The 24,468-nt window shown below is 42.9% G+C and overlaps 2 protein-coding genes across 4 annotated transcripts in view; both read right to left on the reverse strand.

The window, feature by feature from the left end:
• The window catches only part of LOC100344015 (disintegrin and metalloproteinase domain-containing protein 21), a 182,104-nt gene that overhangs the window by 30,083 nt on the left and 127,553 nt on the right, over window positions 1–24,468 (reverse strand). The gene's annotated exons all lie outside the window — the stretch shown is intronic.
• The window catches only part of LOC100343514 (disintegrin and metalloproteinase domain-containing protein 20-like), a 150,422-nt gene continuing 127,563 nt past the window's right edge, over window positions 1,610–24,468 (reverse strand). For all 3 annotated transcript variants that reach the window (XM_070065154.1, XM_070065156.1, XM_070065155.1), the window contains one exon: window positions 1,610–24,295. In XM_070065154.1, the coding sequence (XP_069921255.1) occupies window positions 21,827–24,106 (2,280 nt within the window). In that variant the 5' untranslated portion in view covers window positions 24,107–24,295 and the 3' untranslated portion in view covers window positions 1,610–21,826. The remainder of the gene's footprint in view (window positions 24,296–24,468) is intronic.

Below are 24,468 nucleotides of genomic sequence, written 5' to 3' on the forward strand. Positions count from 1 at the left end.
GGAGATTCCTCAGAAACCTGAAGATAACCCTACCGTTCGACCCAGCCATCCCACTCCTTGGAATTTACCCAAAGGAGTTTAAATTGAAAAACAAAAAAGCGGTCTGCACCCTAATGTTTATTGCAGCACAATTCACAATAGCCAAGACCTGGAACCAACCTAAATGCCCATCAACGGTAGACTGGATAAAGAAATTATGGGATATGTACTCTTTAGAATACTATACCGCAGTAAGAAACAACGAAATCCAGTCATTTGCAACAAAATGGAGGAATCTGGAACACATCATGCTGAGTGAAGTAAGGCAGTCCCAAAGGGACAAATACCATATGTTCTCCCTGATGGGTGACAACTGACTGAACACCAAAAAGGAAACCTGTTGAAGTGGAATGGACACTATGAGAAATGGTGACTTGATCAGCATAGCCCTGACTGTTAATGAACAACTTAATACATTATCCCTCTTTGTAGTTTTTTTGTCTGTTTTACTTAATATGACTGGTTTAATTCTGTAATTAATACACAGTTATTCTTAAGTGTTGAAAATTAACTGAAATGTGATCCCTGTTAAACATAAGAGTGGGAATAAGAGAGGGAAGAGATGTATAATTTGGGTCATGCTCAAGCTGACTTGTCCCAAATGGTAGAGTTGGAAACATACCAGGGGATTCCAATTCAATCCCATCAAGGTGGCATGTACCAATGCCATCTCACTATTCCAAGTGATCAATTTCAGTTCACAATTGATCATAATGAAAGGACTAAGAGTCAAAGGGAGCACATAAACAAGTCTAGTACCTGCTAACACTAACCGATGGAATAAATAAAGGGGAGAGTGATCCAACATGGGAAGTGAGATACTCAGCAGACTCATAGAATGGCGGATGTCCTAAATAGCACTCTGGCCTCAGAATCAGCCCTAAAGGCACTCGGATCTGGCTGAAAAGCCCATGAGAGTATTTCAGGCATGGAAAGCCAAGACACTCTGGCAAAAAGATCTCTGTGAGTGAGATCCCAGTGGAAAGAACAGGTCTTCAAAGAGGGAGGTGCCTTTCTCTGAAGGGAGGAGAGAACCTCCACTTTGACTATGACCGTGTCTAAACAAGATAAGAGTCGGAGAACTCAAGGGGCTTCCATAGCCTTGGAAACTCATGGCTGGTGCATAGGGAGATTACTGATGCCATAGACAGGAGTGTCAATTGGTAAAGTCAACAACAGGAGTCACTGTGCACTTACTCCTCATGTAGGATCTCTGTCCTTAATGTGCTGTACATTGAGACTTAATGCTATAACGAGTACTCAAACAGTATATTTCACTTTGTGTTTCTATGGGGGTGCAAACTGTTGAAATCTTTACTTAATGTATACTAAACTGATCTTCTGTAAAAAAAAAAAAAAAGAAATTATCAATTCCCAACTTGACTCTCACTGGGATTAAACATGACAATAGGTCTGATCTGATTTCATCATCATTAAAAAAAATCATCTATTATTCTTCACTTTATGTTTCTGTGTGGGAGCAAACTGTTGAAATCCTTATTTAATGTATACTAAGCTGATCTTCTGTATATTAAGATAATCAAAAATGAATCTTGATGTGAATGGAAGGGGAAAGGGAGTGGGAAAGGGGAGGGTTGTGGGTAGGAGGGACGGTATCGGGGAAGCCATTGTAATCCATAAGTCGTACTTTGGAAATTTATATTCATTAAATAAAAGTTAAAAGAAAAAGACAGAGAAGAAAAATTCCACATGTTTTCTGCCTTATAAATATATATAATGTATGTGTGTGTATATATATATATATTTATACATTTCCACATTAAACTGTAGATGCAATATTATTTGGTATTAGGTATTTATAAATATTGTTTTAAGTGAATTATAACCCTTTTATAATAACATATCCTTCTTTCCTTTATGATTTTTATCATGAGTCCATGTTCATGTAGTATTAATATCCCAGCTTTCAATAAAAACAGTATTTATGTGTGTGTATAAAATACTTAAATACAAATTTAAAATGGCAAAATATTAAATTCTTAAAATTATATCTGTTCTTTACTGGATTTTTTTAAAGATTTTATTTATTTGAGAGGCAGAGTTACAGACAGAGAGGTAGAGAGACAGAGGGAAAGGTCTTTAATCCACTGGTTCACTCCCAAATAGCCACAACAACCAGAGCTGCGCTGATTCGAAGCCAGGATCCAGGAGCCTCTTCTGGATCTCCCACGCGGGTGCAGGGGCCCAAGCACTTACGCCACCTTCTACTGCTTTCCAAGGCCATAGCGGAGAGCAAAATCAGAAGAGGAGCAGCCAGAACTCAAACCGGAACCCATATGAGATACTGGCACCACAGGCAGAGGATTAACCTACTGCACCACAACGCCGTGCCCTGCTACATTATTTGTAGCCATTCAAAAGTGTCGCTCCCCCATTCGCGGAGGAACGACACTAGACCCTGCGCTGTTCTTTTGTCTGCTTGGCCCTTCCCGGGTTAGCTGCCGTTCCCTCACTCGCGGAGGAACAACGCCGTCCTGGGTTAGCTGCCGGCCCCCCCCCTCCGCGGAGGGGCGGCACCCCCCGCCACTTTCCCCGCTTCCACGGAGGAGCGGCACACTGCTGGCCGGCTCTCTCAGGGGTTGTTCAGATGTTCCCCAGGTGTCCCTGGTGCATGTTGTCTCTCTCCTCCTTTATAGTCCTCTTCCACCAATCCATGCTCTGCTACCCACACGCCGAGCACGCTGCTCTCCTCCAATCAGGAGCAGGATCAGCTCCTGCAGCTTATCAAACTGATGAAGCAGCTGCATAGAGGTTGTTTGCTCCTTCTCAGCACCATATTGTGGGAGAGCAGATGCATAGAATGTCTTAATTCCAGTAACTTAGTCTAGTCTCAGTTGCTCCCCACACAAAAGAAAAATGAAAAGCCTACAAAACTATTATGAGTTCAAAAAGAGTTCCTAAGTACAAGATCAACATGCAAAACCAAATGCTATTCATATATACAAGCAATAGTCATAAAATACACTATTTTAAAAGATAGTGTTCACATTACTTCTTCCCCCCAAATTTTAAGTTACCGAGGAATAACTTTTTAAAAGGCTATGCTGTGCCATAGAAGCACATTTTCAAACATTATGAAAGCAGAGAAAAGAACTAAGGAAAATGAGGTAAGTAATACATTGGCAAGACAAGTCATTAAGATAGTGATGCAAATTCTCAATTTAAATAATAATTAATTCAGTGTAATTGCAGTCTAGCTCAAGAGGATATTTCATAAATGTATACGTTCACTCAAACTATGTAGGGTAATAAATATGTTAATTAACTTGATTTGTGGTTATCACTATATAATTTTTTATATAATTTATGTATATCTAAAACAACTTCTATCTTACATTGTGGAAGCAGTATTATTTGGTATATTGTGGGGAGCAACTCGGACTAGACTAAGTTACTGGAATTAAGACTTATTCTATGCATCTGCTCTCCCACAATATGGCGCTGGGAGAGAAGAAAACAGCTTCTACACAGCTGCCTCCAGTTCAGCCAATAAACTGTAGGACTTGCTCCTGATTGGAGAGCAGCGTACTCAGCGTGTGGGCAGCCGAGTTAGGATTGGCGGAGGAGGACTATAAAGGAGGAGAGAGACGGCATGCTCCAGGAACATCTAACAGGAACATCTAAGGGGAACATCTAAGGGGAACACCTGTGCAGCCCCCGAGAGAGCCGGCCGGCAGTGTGCCGCTCCCCTGCAGAAGTGGGGAATGTGGCAGGGGGAACCGCCCTTCCACGGAGGTGGAAGGGACAGTAGCCACCCCGGGAAGAACCAGCAGCAAACCCGGGGAGGGCCGAGCAGATGAAAGAACAGCGCAGGGTTTAGTGTCGTTCCCCCATGAAGACGGGGAGCGACATAATGGTGCCGTGACTCCCATATGAAGCCTAGGCAGGGTTTGGTGTCATTCCTCCACGAAGAGGGGGAGCGACATAATGGTGCCGTGACTCGGATAGGAAACCTAGGAGGGAAAAACCGGGAAGAAATGGGAAAATACCAGAGAGAGAGACTAGCAAACAGCCTAGGGAAAAGCCGGACGAAAAAGGTGCCAGAAGAAGCTATTGAAAGCCTAGGCATAGACTCAGATACGGACTACAGGGGGAAGCTGGGAGAAATCTCTAAGGTCGAAAGCGAAAGTGAAAGCTAGAACAAACAGACTCGGATGCAGACTGTGGGGAGAGGCCAGGAGAAATGAGGGAGGAGTATTGTTGGAGGAAAGCTTGGGGAAACATACCGGGTAGAGAAAAATGTTAGGGAAATTGAAGCTGCGGGGGGCAGGCCGAGGCGGAGACGAAAGCCACTTTGGGATTCTCAAGTTAGCCTGGGAATAAGGGGCGAAAAGTTGAAACCAGAAGCGGAAACGTAAGCCAGGTTGGGATCCGTCTGATTAGCCCGGGGAGCAAAGGACGGGAAGCCAGATCATGGGGCGGAAATGTGAGCTGGGTTGAATTCGCCAGGTTAGCCCGGGGAACTTAGATTGAATGCTAGTGGCAGAGACGTAAGCTACGCTGTGTGACTCGTGGAGGCTGCTGTGCGCAGAGAGAGCGTGCGGGGTACAAGTAGATAGGGAACGCTGGGCTAGTGAGAGACCGCGGAGTGTGCGCGCGAAGCCGAGCCGCGCAGAGCCGCGAAGCCGCGCAGATAAGAGAAGCAGGCTGAAGCGACTCAGCCGGGAAGCCGCCGAGAAGCAGCCTCGGGGCGGGCGCCGGGAAGCCGCGGGGATAAGAGAAACAGAAGTTTAGAAGTAAAATGAGAGAAATAGGAATGTTGGCAGACAGAAGTAAAATGGGAGAAATAGGAATGCCCGGAGATAGAGAAATAGAGAAATAGAAAGGCCTCCCCACAATACTGCAATGAGAAGGCTTGGATTCGGTCTGCCCGATTAGTGAGGCGATGAGCACCTGCGGGCGGCTAGCAGCTTATGCGCCGCAGGTCACCGAAGACAGGCACGTTATCAACACCAATAAGTCACCCCACAACATGGCAATGAGAGAGCTTGGATTCGGTCTGCCTGATTAATAAGGCGGTAAGCACCAGCAGGCAGCTCGACCAGAGTATGAGCTGCAGGTCACCGAAGATAGGCACGAATCAACACCAATAGGCCTCCCCACAATATGGCAATGAGAAGGCTTGGATTCGGTCTGCCTGATTAGTAAGGCGGTAAGCACCAGCAGGCGGCTCGACCAGAGTATGAGCCGCAGGTCACCGAACACAGGCACGCATCAGCGCCTAAAAACCTCCTCACAACATGGCGAAGAGAGGACCCGGATTCGGTTTGCCTGATTGATAGGACTTGTAAGAACCTGTGGCAACTCTAGCAAGTAGAGCAGAGTGTGTGCCGCGGGACACCGAAGACAGGCGCGTATCAACGCCAAAAAATAAAAAGAAAGGGGGATCTGTGGGGAGCAACTCGGACTAGACTAAGTTACTGGAATTAAGACTTATTCTATGCATCTGCTCTCCCACAATATGGCGCTGGGAGAGAAGAAAACAGCTTCTACACAGCTGCCTCCAGTTCAGCCAATAAACTGTAGGACTTGCTCCTGATTGGAGAGCAGCGTACTCGGCGTGTGGGCAGCCGAGTTAGGATTGGCGGAGGAGGACTATAAAGGAGGAGAGAGATGGCATGCACCAGGAACATCTAACAGGAACATCTAAGGGGAACATCTAAGGGGAACACCTGTGCAGCCCCCGAGAGAGCCGGCCGGCGGTGTGCCGCTCCCCTGCAGAAGTGGGGAATGTGGCAGGGGGAACCGCCCTTCCACGGAGGTGGAAGGGACAGTAGCCACCCCGGGAAGAACCAGCAGCAAACCCGGGGAGGGCTGAGCAGATGAAAGAACAGCGCAGGGTCCTGTGTCGTTCCCCCACGAAGATGGGGAGCGACAGTATATAGCTATTTATAAATGTCATCTTCAATGAATTTGAATCCTTATATAATAATATAATATTTCCTTATTTTATGGTTCTTACTATGAATTTCATGTTATGTTATATTAATATCCCTGCTTTCAAAAAAAGTATCTTTATATATCAAAACATCACATTGTATACTCTAAATATATCAAGTTTTTACTTGCAACTCATGATGCAAATAAAACTAGAGATAAATTTTTCAATGAGGTAAAAATATATTTGGGAAAGCAAAACACCAAAGAGAAACTAAACTATTAAAAAGATCAGTAAAAGGCAATTCATATAGTTTTATGAGACTGGCCTTTTCATAGAATCCATGAGTCATGTCCACACAGAGGGTAGCTAACACATCAACACAGACAATGGGCCCACGTCCTGGAGTCACTGCTGTTGCAGCCCTCTTGCTGTCCACACCATTCCATTCTCAATCCTCAACAACATCTTACTGCACAACCACAAGTTAGCACACAACCTGCTCTTTATGTACACTCAGGAAGCTTTGACTGCTTCCATGGTGACATCTGCCCCCAAGTCAGGAGCAAAGCCAAATGTTGGATGAATAGCTATTTCCTCTTCAGCCGACTACATACACCCTACTCTTGAAGGTAAAATCATTGGTATGTTGTTACAGATGGATAATTCATAACTTCTGCCCATGCTTGAATCTCCAGTCTCTCCACTCTAAAGCTGATGAAGCTATAACTGTACGACAAGCCCACCAAATTGAAGAGGCTGCCCAGGAAGCCATGAACAGTGCCACTGGTGTTCCAGCTAGAATTGATCAAGGACCATGAAAAGAAACTCGTGCATCACTGAATAAACATTTCTAAACATTGAAACACTTAAACACTATGGAAAAAGCATTGCAAAATATACATAGATTTTTAAAAGGAAAGGAAACTTTGAACCCTGTGTACCAAGCAAATGCCAAGCCCAGCAAGCATAATGCTAGTCCTAGATTATTTATTGATTTAAAAACAAAAATAGTAAAAAAAAATTAATGTTTTATAGACAATGGAAAACAAACTTTTCAGCAAAGTACAAAAAATTAGGCATTCCTTTCTTGAATTTTGTAGTTCTCTACTATGGAGTAGCTAAGAAAGTCAGCTCTGTGTTAAAACACAGAATTGGATCTCTTGGCAGAGCCAAGATGGCGGAATAGTGAGGGCGCGCACCGATAGTCCGGGAAAATTTAGTTTAATAAAAGGGGAGTTACGGTAGCCTCAGAAAAAAGAACCAGGAAAATATTGCAGAGGAAACTCTTCTGGATCCAGTGGCCATGAATCGGAGGACCTACTGGGAGAACAAGGTCGCCCACCGCGCGGAAGCCGAGCCGCGGGACCGAGCAGCGGGACCGAGCCGCGGAAGCCAAGCCGCGGAAGCCGAGCCGCGGGACCGAGCTGCGCAAGCTGCAGGGTCTGCGCGCCAGTGCTCGAAGGGGAGTGCATGCCACACAGACAACAGCAGGCAGGCTTGGGACGTCCAGGGCTCCAAGTCCACACATCGGCGCTGGAAGGGGAGCGGACCTGCGTGGAGAGCGTGGGAGCCCACAGTTCGGGACACCAGCGGCAGACTCAACACACCAGCGCTGGAACGCGAGGTGAGCCGAACCTCAATAGCCCGAGACACCGGCAGGCAAGCGGAGAGAGGAGACTAGAGGGAACGACCCCTGGGGAGGGGGGGAACTTCACCAGGCTACCTGGAAGAGAGAGAGAGGGAAAAAAAAAGGTGACTGGTACGGACATGGGTTTCTCTCTCTCCGCTCACCTCTCAAGGGCGAGCAAGACAAAGAGCAGGCGCCATCTTGGACATACATCATAAGCAGAGCGACCTCAGGTCTGCACCGGCCCTGAGCCTAGCAGAAAAACCTGACTCTGGGCGGGGCGAATTAACAGGAGATTAGGACCTAGTAAATTTGTGGTGCTACTGAACTGAGACTGTGAAAAAAGAGACGGTGGGGGAGAGAACTCACGGAATTCACGTGAGCACTCTCCAGAGACGCTACAATTCCGTAACTTTGGCAACCCAGTGGGAGACTGAAGGAGAATTTGAGCCCACTCTGAGGGCCGAACAGATTCCCTGTGTGGTCCTTGGGAAAGAGCTTCCGATCTCTGGCTCCTGCGGGTATATCATTTGCCTGCTAACTACCTCCAACTTCGTTCAGCTGTGCAGAATAACTTCCCTTTTGAATCAAAAAAAAGAGAGAGAGAGAGAGAGAGAGAGAGAGGTTTACCATGCCTAACCTGGGAGTGTCACCTTTAGCACACCAAACAGAGCTCTCAGGCCACACCCATCTCAAGCCCTAAGGCTCCATCAAAAACAGATAGTCCACTTAATCTAGAGTCATAGTATAACAAGAAAAAGCACCACAGTGAAGAAACCAAATATCTCCAATATGCCAAATAACAAACGCAAAAACCAAGGCAATAAAAACAAGGAAGTCACCATGACGCCCTCAAATGAAAAAGACACCCCAATTCAAGATTATGAGGATGATGACATAGAAGAAATGCAAGAAGCAGATCTCAAAAAATTGATAAGAACATTAAGAAGTGCTCAAAAACAAATTCTTGAACTACAGAAATCCTTAATGGACAAGATAGAAAATCTCTCTCGTGAAAATGAAATATTAAGGAGGAATCAAAATGAAACGAAACAACTAGTACAACAGGAAACTGGGATAGTGACTGAAGTGAAGAATTCAATAGATCAAATGAAAAATACAATAGAGAGCCTTACAAACAGAATGGGTGAAGCAGAAGAGAGAATATCAGACTTAGAAGACAGAGAACAGGAAAGGATACAGTCAAACCAAAGAAAAGAAGAGGAAATTAGAAATCTAAAACATATTGTCGGGAATCTTCAGGATACTATTAAAAAACCCAACATTCGGGTTCTAGGAGTTCCTGAAGGCATGGAGAGGGAGAAAGGATTAGAAGGCCTTTTTAGTGAGATATTAGCAGAAAATTTCCCAGGTTTGGAGAAGGACAGAGAAATCCTAGTACAGAAAGCTCACAGAACCCCTAATAAACACGACCAAAAGAGATCCTCACCACGACATGTTGTAATTAAACTCTCCACAGTGAAACATAAAGAAAAGATCCTAAAATGTGCAAGAGAGAAACGTCAGATTACTCTCAGAGGATCTCCAATCAGACTCACAGCTGACTTCTCATCAGAAACTCTACAAGCTAGGAGGGAATGGCGAGATATAGCCCAGGTACTAAGAGAGAACAACTGCCAGCCCAGAATATTATATCCTGCAAAGCTATCATTTGTGAATGAAGGTGAAATAAAGACTTTTCATAACAAACAGAAATTGAAAGACTTTGTGTCCACTCGTCCAGCCCTGCAAAAGATGCTTAAAGATGTGTTACACACAGAAACACAGAAACACGGTCATCAATATGAAAGAAGGTAAAGGAAGGAAACCAAGGAAGGAAAGCTCACAGCAAAAGATCACAGGGAATTCAAAGCATATATCAGAAAATATCTTTGGGAAATGGCAGGGCAAAGTTACCACTTATCAATAGTCACATTGAATGTTAATGGCCTGAACTGTCCAGTTAAAAGACACAGATTGGCTGACTGGGTTAAGGAACAAAACCCATCAATTTGCTGCTTACAAGAAACACATCTTTCCAACAAAGATCCATACAGACTGAAAGTGAAAGGCTGGAAAAAGATATACCATGCCAACAGAAATGAAAAAAGAGCGGGCGTAGCCATCTTAATATCAGACACCATAAACTTTACCACAAAAACCGTTAAGAGAGACAAAGAGGGACACTACATAATGATTAAGGGATCAATTCAACAGGAAGCTATAACAATTATCAATGTATCTGCACCTAACTACAGGGCACCGGTTTATCTAAAAGATTTGTTAAGGGACTTAAAGGGAGACTTAGACCCCAATACAATAGTACTGGGGGACTTCAATACTCCACTCTCAGAAATAGACAGATCAATAGGACAGAAGATCAACAAGGATACAGTAGATTTAAACGACACTATAGCCCAAATGGATCTAACAGATATATACAGAACTTTCAATCCTACAGCTGAAGATTTTACATTCTTCTCAGCAGTACATGGAACCTTCTCTAGGATTGACCACATACTAGGCCATAAAGCAAGTCTCAGCAAATTCAAAAGAATTAGAATCATACCATGCAGCTTCTCAGACCATAAAGGAATGAAGTTGGAAATTAGCAACTCAGGAATCCCTAGAGCATACGCAAACACATGGAGATTGAACAACATGCTCCTGAATGAACAATGGGTCATAGAAGAAATCAAAAGAGAAATCAAAAATTTTCTGGAAGTAAATGAGGATAACAGCACAACATACCAAAACTTATGGGACGCAGCAAAAGCAGTGTTAAGAGGAAAGTTTATATCAATAGGTGCCTACATCAAGAAATTGGAAAGGCACCAAATAGATAAGCTTTCAATTCACCTCAAGGATCTAGAAAACCTACAGCAAACCAGACCCAAATCTAGTAGGAGAACAGAAATAATTAAAAATCAGAGAAGAAATCAACAGGATTGAATCAAGAAAAACATTCCAAAAAATCAGCCAAACGAGGAGCTGGTTTTTTGAAAAAAAAAAAAATAAACAAAATTGACACCCCATTGGCCCAACTAACTAAAAAAAGAAGAGAAAAGACCCAAATCAATAAAATCAGAGATGAAAAAGGAAACGTAACAACAGACACCACAGAAATAAAAGGAATCATCAAATTACTACAAGGACCTGTATGCCAGCAAACAGGGAAACCTATCAGAAATGGATAGATTCCTGGACACATGCAACCTACTTAAATTGAACCAGGAAGACATCGAAAACCTAAACAGACCCATAACTGAGACAGAAATTGAAACAGTAATAAAGGCCCTCCCAACAAAGAAAAGCCCAGGACCAGATGGATTCACTGCTGAATTCTACCAGACATTTAAAGAAGAACTAACTCCAATTCTTCTCAAACTATTCAGAACAATCGAAGAAGAGGGAATCCTCCCAAATTCTTTCTATGAAGCCAGCATCACCTTAATTCCTAAGCCGGAAAAAGATGCAGCACTGAAAGAGAATTACAGACCAATATCCCTGATGAACATAGATGCAAAAATCCTCAATAAAATTCTCGCCAAGAGAATGCAACAACACATCAGAAAGATCATCCACCCAGACCAAGTGGGATTTATCCCTGGTATGCAGGGATGGTTTAATGTGCGCAAGACAATCAATGTGATACACCACATTAACAGACTGCAGAAGAAAAACCATATGATTATCTCAATAGATGCCAAGAAAGCATTTGATAAAATACAACACCCGTTCATGATGAAAACTCTAAGCAAACTGGGTATGGAAGGAACATTCCTCAATACAATCAAAGCAACCTATGAAAAACCCACAGCCAACATCCTATTGAATGGGGAAAAGTTGGAAGCATTTACACTGAGATCTGGGACCAGACAGGGATGTCCACTCTCACCACTGCAATTCAATATAGTTCTGGAGGTTTTAGCCAGAGCTATTAGGCAAGAAAAAGACATTAAAGGGATCCAAATTGGGAAGGAAGAACTCAAACTATCCCTCTTTGCAGATGACATGATTCTTCATTTAGAGGACCCAAAGAACTCTACTAAGAGACTATTGGAACTCATAGAAGAGTTTGGCAAAGTAGCAGGGTATAAAATCAATGCACAAAAATCAACAGCCTTTGTATACACAGACAATGCCATGGCTGAGGAAGAACTTCTAAGATCAATCCCATTCACAATAGCTACAAAAACAATCAAATACCTTGGAATAAACTTAACCAAGGACGTTCAAGATCTTTATGATGAAAATTACAAAACCTTAAAGAAAGAAATAGAAGAGGATACCAAAAAATGGAAAAATCTTCCATGCTCATGGATTGGAAGAATCAACATCATCAAAATGTCCATTCTCCCAAAAGCAATTTATAGATTCAATGCAATCCCAATCAAGATACCAAAGACATTTTTCTCAGATCTAGAAAAAATGATGCTGAAATTCATATGGAGGCACAAGAGACCTCGAATAGCTAAAGCAATCTTGTACAACAAAAACAAAGCCGGAGGCATCACAATACCAGACTTCAGGACATACTACAGGGCAGTTGTAATCAAAACAGCATGGTACTGGTACAGAAACAGATGGATAGACCAATGGAACAGAATTGAAACACCAGAAATCAATCCAAACATCTACAGCCAACTTATATTTGATCAAGGATCTAAAACTAATTCCTGGAGCAAGGACAGTCTATTCAATAAATATTGCTGGGAAAACTGGATTTCCACGTGCAGAAGCATGAAGCAAGACCCCTACCTTACACCTTACACAAAAATCCACTCAACGTGGATTAAAGACCTAAATCTACGTCCTGACACCATTAAGTTATTAGAGAACATTGGAGAAACCCTTCAAGATATTGGCACAGGCAAAGAGTTTCTGGAAAAGACCCGGGAGGCACAGGCAGTCAAAGCCAAAATCAACTATTGGGATTGCATCAAATTGAGAAGTTTCTGTACTGCAAAAGAAACAGTCAGGAGAGTGAAGAGACAACCGACAGAATGGGAAAAAATATTTGCAAACTATGCAACAGATAAAGGGTTAATAACCAGAATCTACAAAGAGATCAAGAAACTCCACAAAAACAAAACAAACAACCCACTTAAGAGATGGGCCAAGGACCTCAATAGACATTTTTCAAAACAGGAAATCCAAATGGCCAACAGGCACATGAAAAAATGTTCAAGGTCGCTAGCAATCAGGGAAATGCAAATCAAAACCACAATGAGGTTTCATCTCACCCCGGTTAGAATGGCTCACATTCAGAAATCTACCAACAACAGATGCTGGCGAGGATGTGGGGAAAAAGGGACACTAACCCACTGTTGGTGGGAATGCACACTGGTCAAGCCACTATGGAAGTCAGTCTGGAGATCCCTCAGAAACCTGAAGATAACCCTACCGTTTGACCCAGCCATCCCACTCCTTGGAATATACCCAAAGGAATTTAAATTGGCAAACAAAAAAGCTGTCTGCAGCCTAATGTTTATTGCAGCTCAATTCACAATAGCTAAGACCTGGAACCAACCTAAATGCCCATCAACGGTAGACTGGATAAAGAAATTATGGGATATGTACTCTTTAGAATACTATACCGCAGTAAGAAACAACGAAATCCAGTCATTTGCAACAAAATGGAGGAATCTGGAACACATCATGCTGAGTGAAGTAAGCCAGTCCCAAAGGGACAAATACCATATGTTCTCCCTGATCGGTGACAACTGACTGAACACCAAAAAGGAAACCTGTTGAAGTGAAATGGACACTATGGGAAACGGTGACTTGATCAGCATAGCCCTGACTGTTAATGAACAACTTAATACATTATCCCTCTTTGTAGTTTTTTTGTCTGTTCTACTTAATATGACTGGTTTAATTCTGTAATTAATACACAGTTATTCTTAAGTGTTGAAAATTAACTGAAATGTGATCCCTGTTAAACATAAGAGTGGGAATAAGAGAGGGAAGAGATGTATAATTTGGGACATGCTCAAGCTGACTTGCCCCAAATGGTAGAGTTAAAAACATAACAGGGGATTCCAATTCAATCCCATCAGGGTGGCATGTACCAATGCCATCTCACTATTCCAAGTGATCAATTTCAGTTCACAATTGATCATAATGAAAGGACTAAGAGTCAAAGGGAGCACATAAACAAGTCTAGTACCTGCTAACACTAACCGATGGAATAAATAAAGGGGAGAGTGATCCAACATGGGAAGTGAGATACTCAGCAGACTCATAGAATGGCAGATGTCCTAAATAGCACTCTGGCCTCAGAATCAGCCCTAAAGGCATTCCAATCTGGCTGAAAAGCCCATGAGAGTATTTCAGGCATGGAAAGCCAAGACACTCTGGCAAAAGATCTCTGTGAGTGAGATCTCAGTGGAAAGAACAGGTCTTCAAAGAAGGAGGTACCTTTCTCTGAAGGGAGGAGAGAACCTCCACTTTGACTATGACCTTGTCTAAACAAGATAAGAATCGGAGAACTCAGAGGGCTTCCATAGCCTTGGAAATTCATGACTGGAGCATAGGGAGACTACTGATGCCATAGACAGGAGTGTCAATTGGTAAAGTCAACAACAGGAGTCACTGTGCACTTACTCCTCATGTAGGATCTCTGTCCTTAATGTGCTGTGTATTGAGATTTAATGCTATAACGAGTACTCAAACAATATATTTCACTTTGTGTTTCTATGGGGGTGCAAACTGTTGAAATCTTTACTTAATGTATACTAAACTGATCCTCTGTAAAAAAAAAAAAGAAAGAAAGAAATTATCAACTCCCAACTTGACTCTCACTGGGATTAAACATGACAATAGGTCTGATCTGATTTCATCATCATTTAAAAAAAATCATCTATTATTTTTCACTTTATGTTTCTGTGTGGGAGCAAACTGTTGAAATCCTTACTTAATGTATACTAAGCTGATCTGTATATTAAGATAATCGAAAATGAATCTTGATGTGAATGGAAGGGGAGAGGGAGTGGGAAAGGGGAGGGCAGTGGGTGGGAGGGACGGTATGGGGGAAGCCATTGTAATCCATAAGTCGTACTTTGGAAATTTATATTCATTAAATAAAAGTTAAAAAAAAAACACAGAATTGATAACTAAGTAAGGAAGCATAATTTGGATTATAAGTTACTGTTTTAATAAAAAATTCCTTAAATTGTGAAAGGAAGAAAGATAAATGGATTGACATCTACTCAAATTATATTTCAAGATGTGTTTTCTAGTGCAAAATAATTAAAACAATGTGAAATTGATGTAAGAAAGGACAAACACATCGATTTAAAGTCCTAGAAATATGTACATACAAGTATATGCCCAATTAATATATATAGATAAAACCAGGGTTTGACAAAAGTTGGCTTTCCATATGGAAAAATAAAATTCTATCTATGTATCATAGAGATATTATGTATCTATTTCAGAAAGAATAAAGACCTAAATGTGAAAGAAAAGGAAAACTTTTAACAACTAGAAAAAAAATAGAACATACTTTTGATCTGAGGGTAGGGAAGAATCTCTTCTAGAGGAATCTTTTCTGAAACTCTTTCTAGAGGAAATAAATATATATGACTATTTCACAAATGTTAACTTCTGGCACCATAGACAAAGTTGATAGACGATATTTGTAAATATGATCGAAATGTATAATAGCGTGCATAGTATGCATGGAACATTCTAAGTGTCATGAAAAACAACAACAGCAAAAATAACACATATTATTCACACCAACATAGACATCAAAATTATGCACTGCTTTGTAATGTATGTAGAAAGAAAAGAATCTGGAAAATTCTGTAGGAGTCACCATCCAGATAGGGAAACAAAAAACAATACAAAAGTGGTTGCATAACTACCTGAAGACTGAGGCATGGGAATGAAATATGACTTGACTGAATACATCTTTCTGTTCCTTTGCATATTCTGATGAACAAAAGCAGACTGCTGAGTCCGTGACTGACTAAAGTGTCTGTTGAAACAGATAAATCATTCTTGCTTGTGAATTCCAGAAACTGGCCTTGAGAAAGCCAGCTTCAGCTGCAAAGGATTCTTGCCCTCCCCAGTCAGCATGACCCAGGTCTGCTAACAAAGTGCAAAGGGGTACAAATAACTTAGGGCAAGACTAGCGTGGGCTGAGTGGGCTTCCCTTGATTAACAAAACAAGAAATCTCTTAACACAAAATGCTTGCCTTTTCAGGTCTTAGCCAAATAATCTTTTGTAGCCCTACTTAGGTACCCTGCTTTGCCCTCCTCATGATAAAGTCAAGCCTTCACCCAAGTTTCCGAGTGAATTGCACTGACATGAAACGTACCATGTTACCACACCTCCAACAAGCTTCAGCTCCTGGCTCAGCAAGCCCAACCTCCTTTGCAGCCCCCTTAAAAATTCAGACCATCCTTATTAAGTAGGATGGTCATTCTTGGGATATTAATCTGCTACATCCTCCTCAATCGATACATTAAACTTTCTCTTTCCTTTTATTCAATTTTAGTTTTTGTGTTTGTGTTTTGGCACTGTGTCAGGGACACAGATTGATAAAAGGAATAGTGAGGTAACAAAACTTAAGAGTCAGGAGACAAAAAGCCCATATTCTACCTCTTAGAAAACCATAGTGTCCAGGAATGTCAACAGCCATGCTTTAATTTGTAGCTAGCTCCATTGTCTGATGCAATTGAAGTGAGGTGTCCTGTCCCCAGGGACTGACTACAGGAACTTTATAACTGCTGAAATGTAGAGACAGACAGCCATGCATAGGTAAGGTTTTGAAAGCATAAAGCTGTCAGGAGGAGATGGACATTTAGTCTAAGGATTAAAATGATGATTAAAATGCCCTCATCCCTTATTAGATAACCTGGGTTTTATTTCTGATCATATATATAGATCATAATATAGATCATGGGAAGTAACAGTGATGATTCAGCTAACTGGGCTACTGCCACCCACATGGTAGACCTGCATTACTGGCTCCTGGCTCCTGGCTTCAGCCCAGTGAAGTCCCAAATGTTGTGTGCATTTGGGGAATTTACCGGTATATATGATATCTCTCTTTGGGAATTTTGGGAATTAACCAGCAAATATAATCAATCAATCTCTCTCTCTTCGCTCTCTCTCTCTTCTCTCTTTTCTCTCTTTCCTACCTCTAAAATAAATAAATGTTTTGTAAAAAAAATTGTTATGACTGGTGACATGACTTGGAATGCTATGAAACTGGGAAAGTAGTCAAAAGCAAATGGGATATATCAGGTGTTTGAAGTGGATTTGTTTTCTATACAATATAACAAACTACCACAAACTCAGCAGCTTCACACAACATACATTTATTATCTCACATTTTCCATGGGCCAGGAGTATGGGCAGGGCTTTCATCAGTCCTTAGCAACAAGCAAGTTGCAGCTAGGCTACTTTATAAATCAAAGGTTAGACTGGAGGTTCCAAGCTTGTATAAATTTTTGCAGCTGAGGAACTCAGGTAGTTGGTTTCTGCAGACCAACAAGAAAGAAGAGCATCTTCTTCAAGTCTCACTTCTGGACACTTTTAAAAAAGCTCACCTAAGGGCTGATTCTGAGGCCAGAGTGCTGTTTAGGACATCTGCCATTCTATGGGTCTGCTGTGTATCTCACTTCCCATGTTGGATCGTTCTCTCCCTTTTTTATTCTATCAGCTAGTATTTGCAGACACTATTCTTGTTTATGTGATCCCTGCGGATCCGGCTGAAAAGCCCATGAGAGTATTTCAGGCATGGAAAGCCAAGACACTCCAGGGGGGAAAAAAAACTAAATGAAAGATCTCCGCGAGTGAGATCCCAGTGTTAAGAATGGGTCATCAAAGAAGGAGGTACCTTTCTCTGAAGGGAGGAGAGAACTTCCACTTTGACCCTTGTCTAAATATGATCAGAGTCGGTGAACTCAGGGGGCTTCCATAGCCTTGGCAGCTCATGACAAGAGCCTAGGGTGATTACTGATGCCATAAACAAGAGTGTCAATTTGTTAAGTCAACAACAGGAGTCACTGTGCACTTACTCCTCATGTAGGATCTCTGTCCTTAGTGTGCTGTACATTGAGATTTAATGCTATAACTAGTACTCAAACAGTATTTTTCACTTTATGTTTCTGTGTGGGAGCAAACTGTTGAAATCCTTACTTAATGTATGCTAAACTGATCTTCTGTATATAAAGAGAATCAAAAATGAATCTTGATGTGAATGGAAGGGGAGAGGGAGTGGGAAAGGGGAGGGTTGTGGGTGGGAGGGACATTATGGGGGGGGGAAGCCATTGTAATCCATAAGCTGTACTTTGGAAATTTATATTCATTAAAAAAAAAGCTCACCTAGGCAGGTCTCTATGTGATTAACTGATAATTTACTACATAAGGATCTTAATTACAGTTGAAAAATCGCATTGTATTTGCCAACTTCTTGGGAAGAAGAAAGTTACAGGATGACTTCAAATCTAGGAAATTGGGTCATACAAAGGCAGACTCAAGAGGCATGGGAATCAAGGGGAGGCATCTTAGAGTTCTGCCTAACACAAGAGGTACAGAGGAAATGGTAAGAATAAAAGCATTGAAGGTTTAATGCTAAGTGCCTTGGATGACCACATAAAGTTAAGGAAGAACTGATGATGGTAGGCAATGGGCATGAATGCTAGCACCTTCTTTGATTACATACAAAGTGCAATCTCTTTTCAGTGGAAGAGAGAGAAATCCAAAGGAGAGCATTAAAAAACATTTTTAAATGTACAAAGTGAAATTTCTAGACAAAGGCAGTGCTGTATTCACGACCTGGTGCAGAAAACCTGAACCATGACACACAGGATGGAAATATCTGACCTGAATATTTCTATGCTGCACACTTATATTTAGAAGGTACTCATTCCGCGTATGCTGGAAGAGAATGCAGAGGCCACTCGTCCACTAGGCCACACGTGTCCTTTTCAGAGTCTTCCCTCATCCTCTTTCGTTCTAGGTATAAAACTAGGTTGAGTTACAGCATAATCAACTGGAGACAACTGAGCAACTGATAAGCAAAAGGAGACCTATCTGAGGATACTTGATCAAGCAGTAAAATATAAAACTGGAAAGGGAAAATCCAGTGACTTTGGAGAACAGTCCCGTGATAAGAGATTTGCACCAAGCAAGGGCCTCAGGACATATTGTAAGTTTGCTGCTGGAAGAGCTTCGAGAAGCGTGGAAAAAGTAAGGTCTCCACCGTGAAGTTAAGATGCCAGAATTGTTATGTGGATTGAAAGGTGCAAGGAAATGGGAATGATGAATTGGACACCTGAGCAAAGGGGTCAGTAGGTAATAAAGTTCCACGAGAATGTCCAGGGACGCTATCATGAGAATTGTGTGGGGGAGAAGAAAACCAGTCTTTCTGAAACATCCAGTAGAGGTCGCCATAGGCCAGGGCTGAGGGTGGGAAAGGGCATTGCCAAGCTTGGCTCACTGAAGCAGTTAGCAACCATTCCTTGAAAAAACACTTGGCAAGTTACTGACTCCATTAGGCCCCGAGCATTCTGGAAGGGCTGGTGATGCATTCTAACAGTAGTAGACCCGATTTCTGGTCGTGAATTTGCCTCATCTCACTGCAGATAAGGCCCTGAGCAGCACTAAGTACCACTAATAGCCAAAGGTATCTGGAATGTTGGATCCACTAGTCTGGTATTCCTATATAATACCATATCAGAACAGGGTACACATTTCACAGGAAAGGAATTGGAGAAGTGGGCCAAATCATGAGATATATGGGTTGTAGATCAGAAAAAATGACATAGGAGATACCAGCCCAATAAGCTTTGAAACATGTACTGAAGTGCAGCTAGAGCTGAAGATGAAACACTGGTTGTGAGGCAATATACCATGAGGACAGCATACAATTCCTGGGACAGATGGTATGAGTGGACCAGAGCCTATTGCAAGGGTCTGAAAATCAAAGACCAGAAATATGAGGGGCTTCATATACCATAAATCCCAATGATTTGCTGAAGCTGTGTGAGCTTCCTGTCATGTATAAACTTGGACTCTATAAGGCTGGAGGACCTGGCCCCCAAAGGGGTCATATTTTGACCAGGGGTGAAGCTACAATATCAACGCATTATAAGTTAAAACTGTCACATGGGATTTTGAACTCGCACTTTCTTTCTACTAGGAGCAACAAAGTCACATCCTTGATAGGGATTATTGACCATAATCATCAAGAGGAGGCAGGGATTCTGGTTAGAACATGCAGATACTGGGGTATATGTATAGATCCAAGGTGATTTCCTTAGCAGCCTCCAGGTGTTCCTATTGCCCAGTGGTGACTATAGATTCAGACACCTCAACATGGATTGGACATAGTGATAAAGTTCTCAATCTACTGATAAGAGTGTGCATGATGACACATGGTATGCATTCAAGGCTATCAAAGTACTCACCAGTTGAGAATGAGGGAGGGGCCGGCACCATGGCTTACTGGGTTAATCCTCTGCCTGCAGCACCGGCATCCCATATGGGCACTGGGTTCTAGTCCTGGTTGCTTCTCTCCCAGTCCATCTCTTTGCTGTGGCCTGGGAGGGCAGTAGAGGATGGCCCAAGTGCTTGGGCCCCTGCACCCGCATGGGAGACAAGGAAGAAGCACCTTGCTCCTGGCTTCAAATCAGTGCAGTGCCGGCCATTCCGCCCATTTGGGGAGTGAACCAATGGAAGGAAAACCTTTCTCTCTTTCTCTCACTCTCACTGTCTATAACTCTACCTGTCAAATAAATTTAAAAAGAGAGAGAATGAGGGAAACAAAGTGGCAAAAAGACAGAAACAATAAATATACTTTCATCCCCACTACTAAACACAGCATGGAGATGATTATACATGCCACTAACAATCCTGTTTTAAAGCTCCACACAGGAAGAGGTAACCTTGGCAATCCATGAAGGGTTGTTGCCAGACATAAAGGAAAGTGAGCCACAGTTGTGCAACTATTGCAAATGGGATAAGCCACCAGGATCTGCCTTGGAGGAAGGTCTTGCTGACCAGCTAGTGATCAGTAGACAGCCTGCAGATGTGAATTTTTCACTTCAGCCTGAGTTACAGAGAGGAGCCCACCAAATTCACACTTTTTCCAGGGTGAACATGCAATGAGGGGGGCAGCGCTGTGGCATTGCAGATAAAGCCACTGCCTGCAGTGCTTGCATCCCATATGGATGCTAGTATGAGTCCCGGCTGCTCCACTTCTGATCCAGCTCTCTGCTGTGGCCTGGGAATGCATAAGATAGCCCAAGTCCTTGAGCCCCTGCACCCACGTGGGAGATCTAGAAGAAGCTCCTGGCTGCTGGCTTCAGATCGGCCCAGTTCCAGCTGTTGCGGCCAACTTGGGAGTGAAGCAGCAGATGGAAGAATCCCCTCACCCCACCTCACCTCTGCCTCTGTATCTCTGTATCTCTGTAATGCTGCCTTTCAAATAAATAAATCTTTTCTAAAAAGAGCAGTGAGAGGGGCTGGTGCCGTGGCTCACTTGGTTATCCTCCGCCTGTGGCACCAGCATCCCATATGGGCACCGGTTCTAGTCCCGGTTGCTCCTCTTCCAATCCATCTCTCTGCTGTGGCCCAGGACGGCAGTAGAAGATGGCCTAAGTCCTTGGGCCCCTGCACCCTCATGGGAGACCAGGAAGAAGCACCTGGCTCCTGGCTTCGGATTGACGCAGCTCCGGCTGTTGCGCTCATTTAGGGAGTGAACCAATGGAAGGAAGACCTTTGTCTCTGTTTCTCTCTCTCACTGTCTATGACTCTACCTGATGAATAAATAAATAAATAAATAAATAAATAAATAAATAAATAAAAACAGCAGTTAGAAGGTAATGAAATTCAGGCCACTATGGCCCCCAACTCAGAAAACTCATCAAATAACATTTCACTGAGACTGGCCAGGGTGGGAGACTTTTCACCTGTACCTCTGAATTCCTTGCCCTCTTTTCACCGCTTTTCCTGTCTAATATGCTTTTTCACTCTAGGCTGAAACTCAGTGTTTGCTATTGGGGAATGCAATTTTCTAAATAAAAAGAGAAAAATGATGCAAATTAGGGAAAATGGTTTTTAATGTTGCTGAATAGACAGCAAATTAAGAAAAATTAAGGATTAGGTGCTGTAATGTTTAAGGCTTATCACAGGGGCATGAGCTGCCATGGAATTATTGTCTAGCAGCTCAACATGTCCCGCCTGTATTATTAAAAGAAAAAAGTTAGAGAATCTTTTAAAGGAAATACGGGGATTAGTTGCTCTCTCCCTCTTCTTCCTCTTCTTCCTCTTCTTCCTCTCCTTCATCTTCTCCCTCTTCTCCCTCTTCCTTTGCTTTCTTTTCCTCCCCTGCTTCCTCTTTGGGCTTTTCTTTCTTACACAGCACAAGGAAGCAATACAAACATGAAAGAATCAAAGGAATGAGGAGTAATGTGGATGGAAGAAGCATTATTTTGTTTTGAGTTGATCCTGGCACTGGTGGGTTCTCCTCAGGTGGCAGTGGTGGTGCTGGACCACTATCTACACTACCCCCAGGGCCCCTGATAGTACAGTTGGGAGGTGCCCATCCTGGGTGACAGTGACAGTGCTGTTTATTATTGCAGACCCCACTCATGTTGCAATGCTGAGTCTGACAGGTTTCTGATGCTTTAACCATATCGACACATTTCCTGCGGAGGCACATCTTGCCTGGAGCACACACCGTGCCATCTTTCACTTCACCGATATCAGGTACGGACATCCCTAGGTGATAATCAGTGCCCCAGCAAGTGGTGCCATTGAGGTGAAACTGATGCACCGTAGAATGTTCTATCAGTGTTGGAATTGTGAGCACATTTTCACACTGAACTCTCCCACACATGACATCAGGAGCCATACACTTTACATATGTGGTGCCTTCAATACCACAGTGGCCAAAACGAGTTCCTTGGGTGTTCATTTCATTGTAGCAACTTTCAGATGCACTCAGGGCCTCTGTGCCAAAAATCTGCTTACACTGAGAATCGTGGTTATTACATGCATTTTCATAGCAGTAGGAATTTGTGCTACAGAGGATACCATCCTGTTTATATACATCATCTGGGCACTCATGTGACGTCCCGTTGCACCACTCGGGAAGGTCACATTCATTGGCTGGATGCCTACATACAGTCCCTTGTGGCAGGAGTTCACAGTCTTTGCAACAACCTCCAAATGCACAAGCTGCCCCAGGCTTCAGAACACAGTCAAACAGACAACAAGGATCTTCTATACACTCCAGGAATGATCCACAGTCACACTGCTCTCCATCTTCAACCACACGGTTCCCACAAATATTCATCCTTAAAACATGCTCTGGATTTCCAGGAGAGAGAATACACGTTCCAGTAACCATGGTATTCGCCAAATATTGGGAATAACTGCAGTTGCTGAATCGCCGTGAGGCCTCTCTGCTGGGATGCATAATGCAAAACTGTTCTCCACAAGTACACCATTTTTCATCATGCAACATACCCAGACTATGACCAAGCTCATGGGTCAAAGTATGTGCAATAATGTCTAACCTGTGGTCTTGAAAGACATCAACTCCACAATTAATACGATGTCGGCATACCCCACTAACATATGCAACGCCAAGGGCACCATTAAATTCTTTTATGATAAGGTGCGCAACATCATGGTGAAGACGGCCATCAAAATTCAAAGATTTCCAAAGAGAAAATCTATTCAAAACTGGATCTATCTCACCACTTGTTTCTATTGGGTTTCCATTATTCCAAATTTCAATCCCTGTCAAAACCACATCAATCTGTATGTGGTAATAATATTCATCCACCATATTAATTATATCAAATATTTCTAACATCACTATTGTCTCATTACTTTGAGAGTACTCGAATCTAAAATAGTCCACAACCACTCCCAGCTCAACAAATCGCCAGTGGGCCCACCAATTCAGATGAGAACGTGGTTTCAGAGAGAAATTGTATGATGCTTGAAATGCCCATTGGCGTGCTATTGACTCTTCTGTTAACCCACATCTCATGTGCGGGGACTCTGTCTCATCACTGCCTACCTGATACATCAGGTGCTCAAATGTGGTAGAGTGCCTGATGGGTTCAATTTCATACATGAGGTCATTTATCTGTAGCATTCCTCGAAATCCCCCAGAACAGGTGCTGAGGGCAACCAGAGACTCGGGGGCCCCCTCCACGTAACCATGATAGTAACAGTCATCAGGGACAAAGGGATGATCCTCCTGGAGGCCATGCTGCTCTGTGTAGGTGAACACAGGGAGGTGTGTGGAAACCAACAGCCTCTTGACCCTCATGTGGACAATGTGCCTCTGGCCCCCAATCCGCAGGCGGTAGGAGAGCCATCCTGGAGCCTTTGCACCTCTACCCCTGCTGGTCACCTTCGAGGGGATCACCACTTCCGGGGAGCTGAAATGCTGGGAGGGCCTGGCCTGGGAGAGGCCATGAATGGACAGAGATACCTCAAGGCAGAGCAGCAGAAGAGTGATCCTGGTGTGCATCAGGGCCCCACACACTGCCATTATGGAGCAGTCGTTATGGAGCCATTGTGCAGAAAAAAAGAGAGTAGGGTGTGAGGAACTGCTGGTCTGGTTCCTCCCTCTGAGCTGTTCAGGGTCCAGGATGAACTTTTCAGATCCGTATCCTGGCAGAGGTGGACCATCAGAGCGGCTGGGCTGAAAGTTAAAATAAAAAGCGGAGCTAGGAAAGGGCTGGGGAGGGTAGGAAGGGTGGGAAAGAGAAAGAAGAAAGTGAGACTAACATGATTCTTGATTTGGGATCATGGCTGAAACAGTAAAATGCATGGAATTGGTCTAAACTAAGTACTGGGAATGGGAGTTTCCAATGGTTAAAAAAAGATTGGAACTAGGTGAGCAATTGCTGA

Source organism: Oryctolagus cuniculus, chromosome 20 (genome assembly GCF_964237555.1).
Source record: "Oryctolagus cuniculus chromosome 20, mOryCun1.1, whole genome shotgun sequence".
NCBI lineage: Eukaryota > Metazoa > Chordata > Mammalia > Lagomorpha > Leporidae > Oryctolagus > Oryctolagus cuniculus.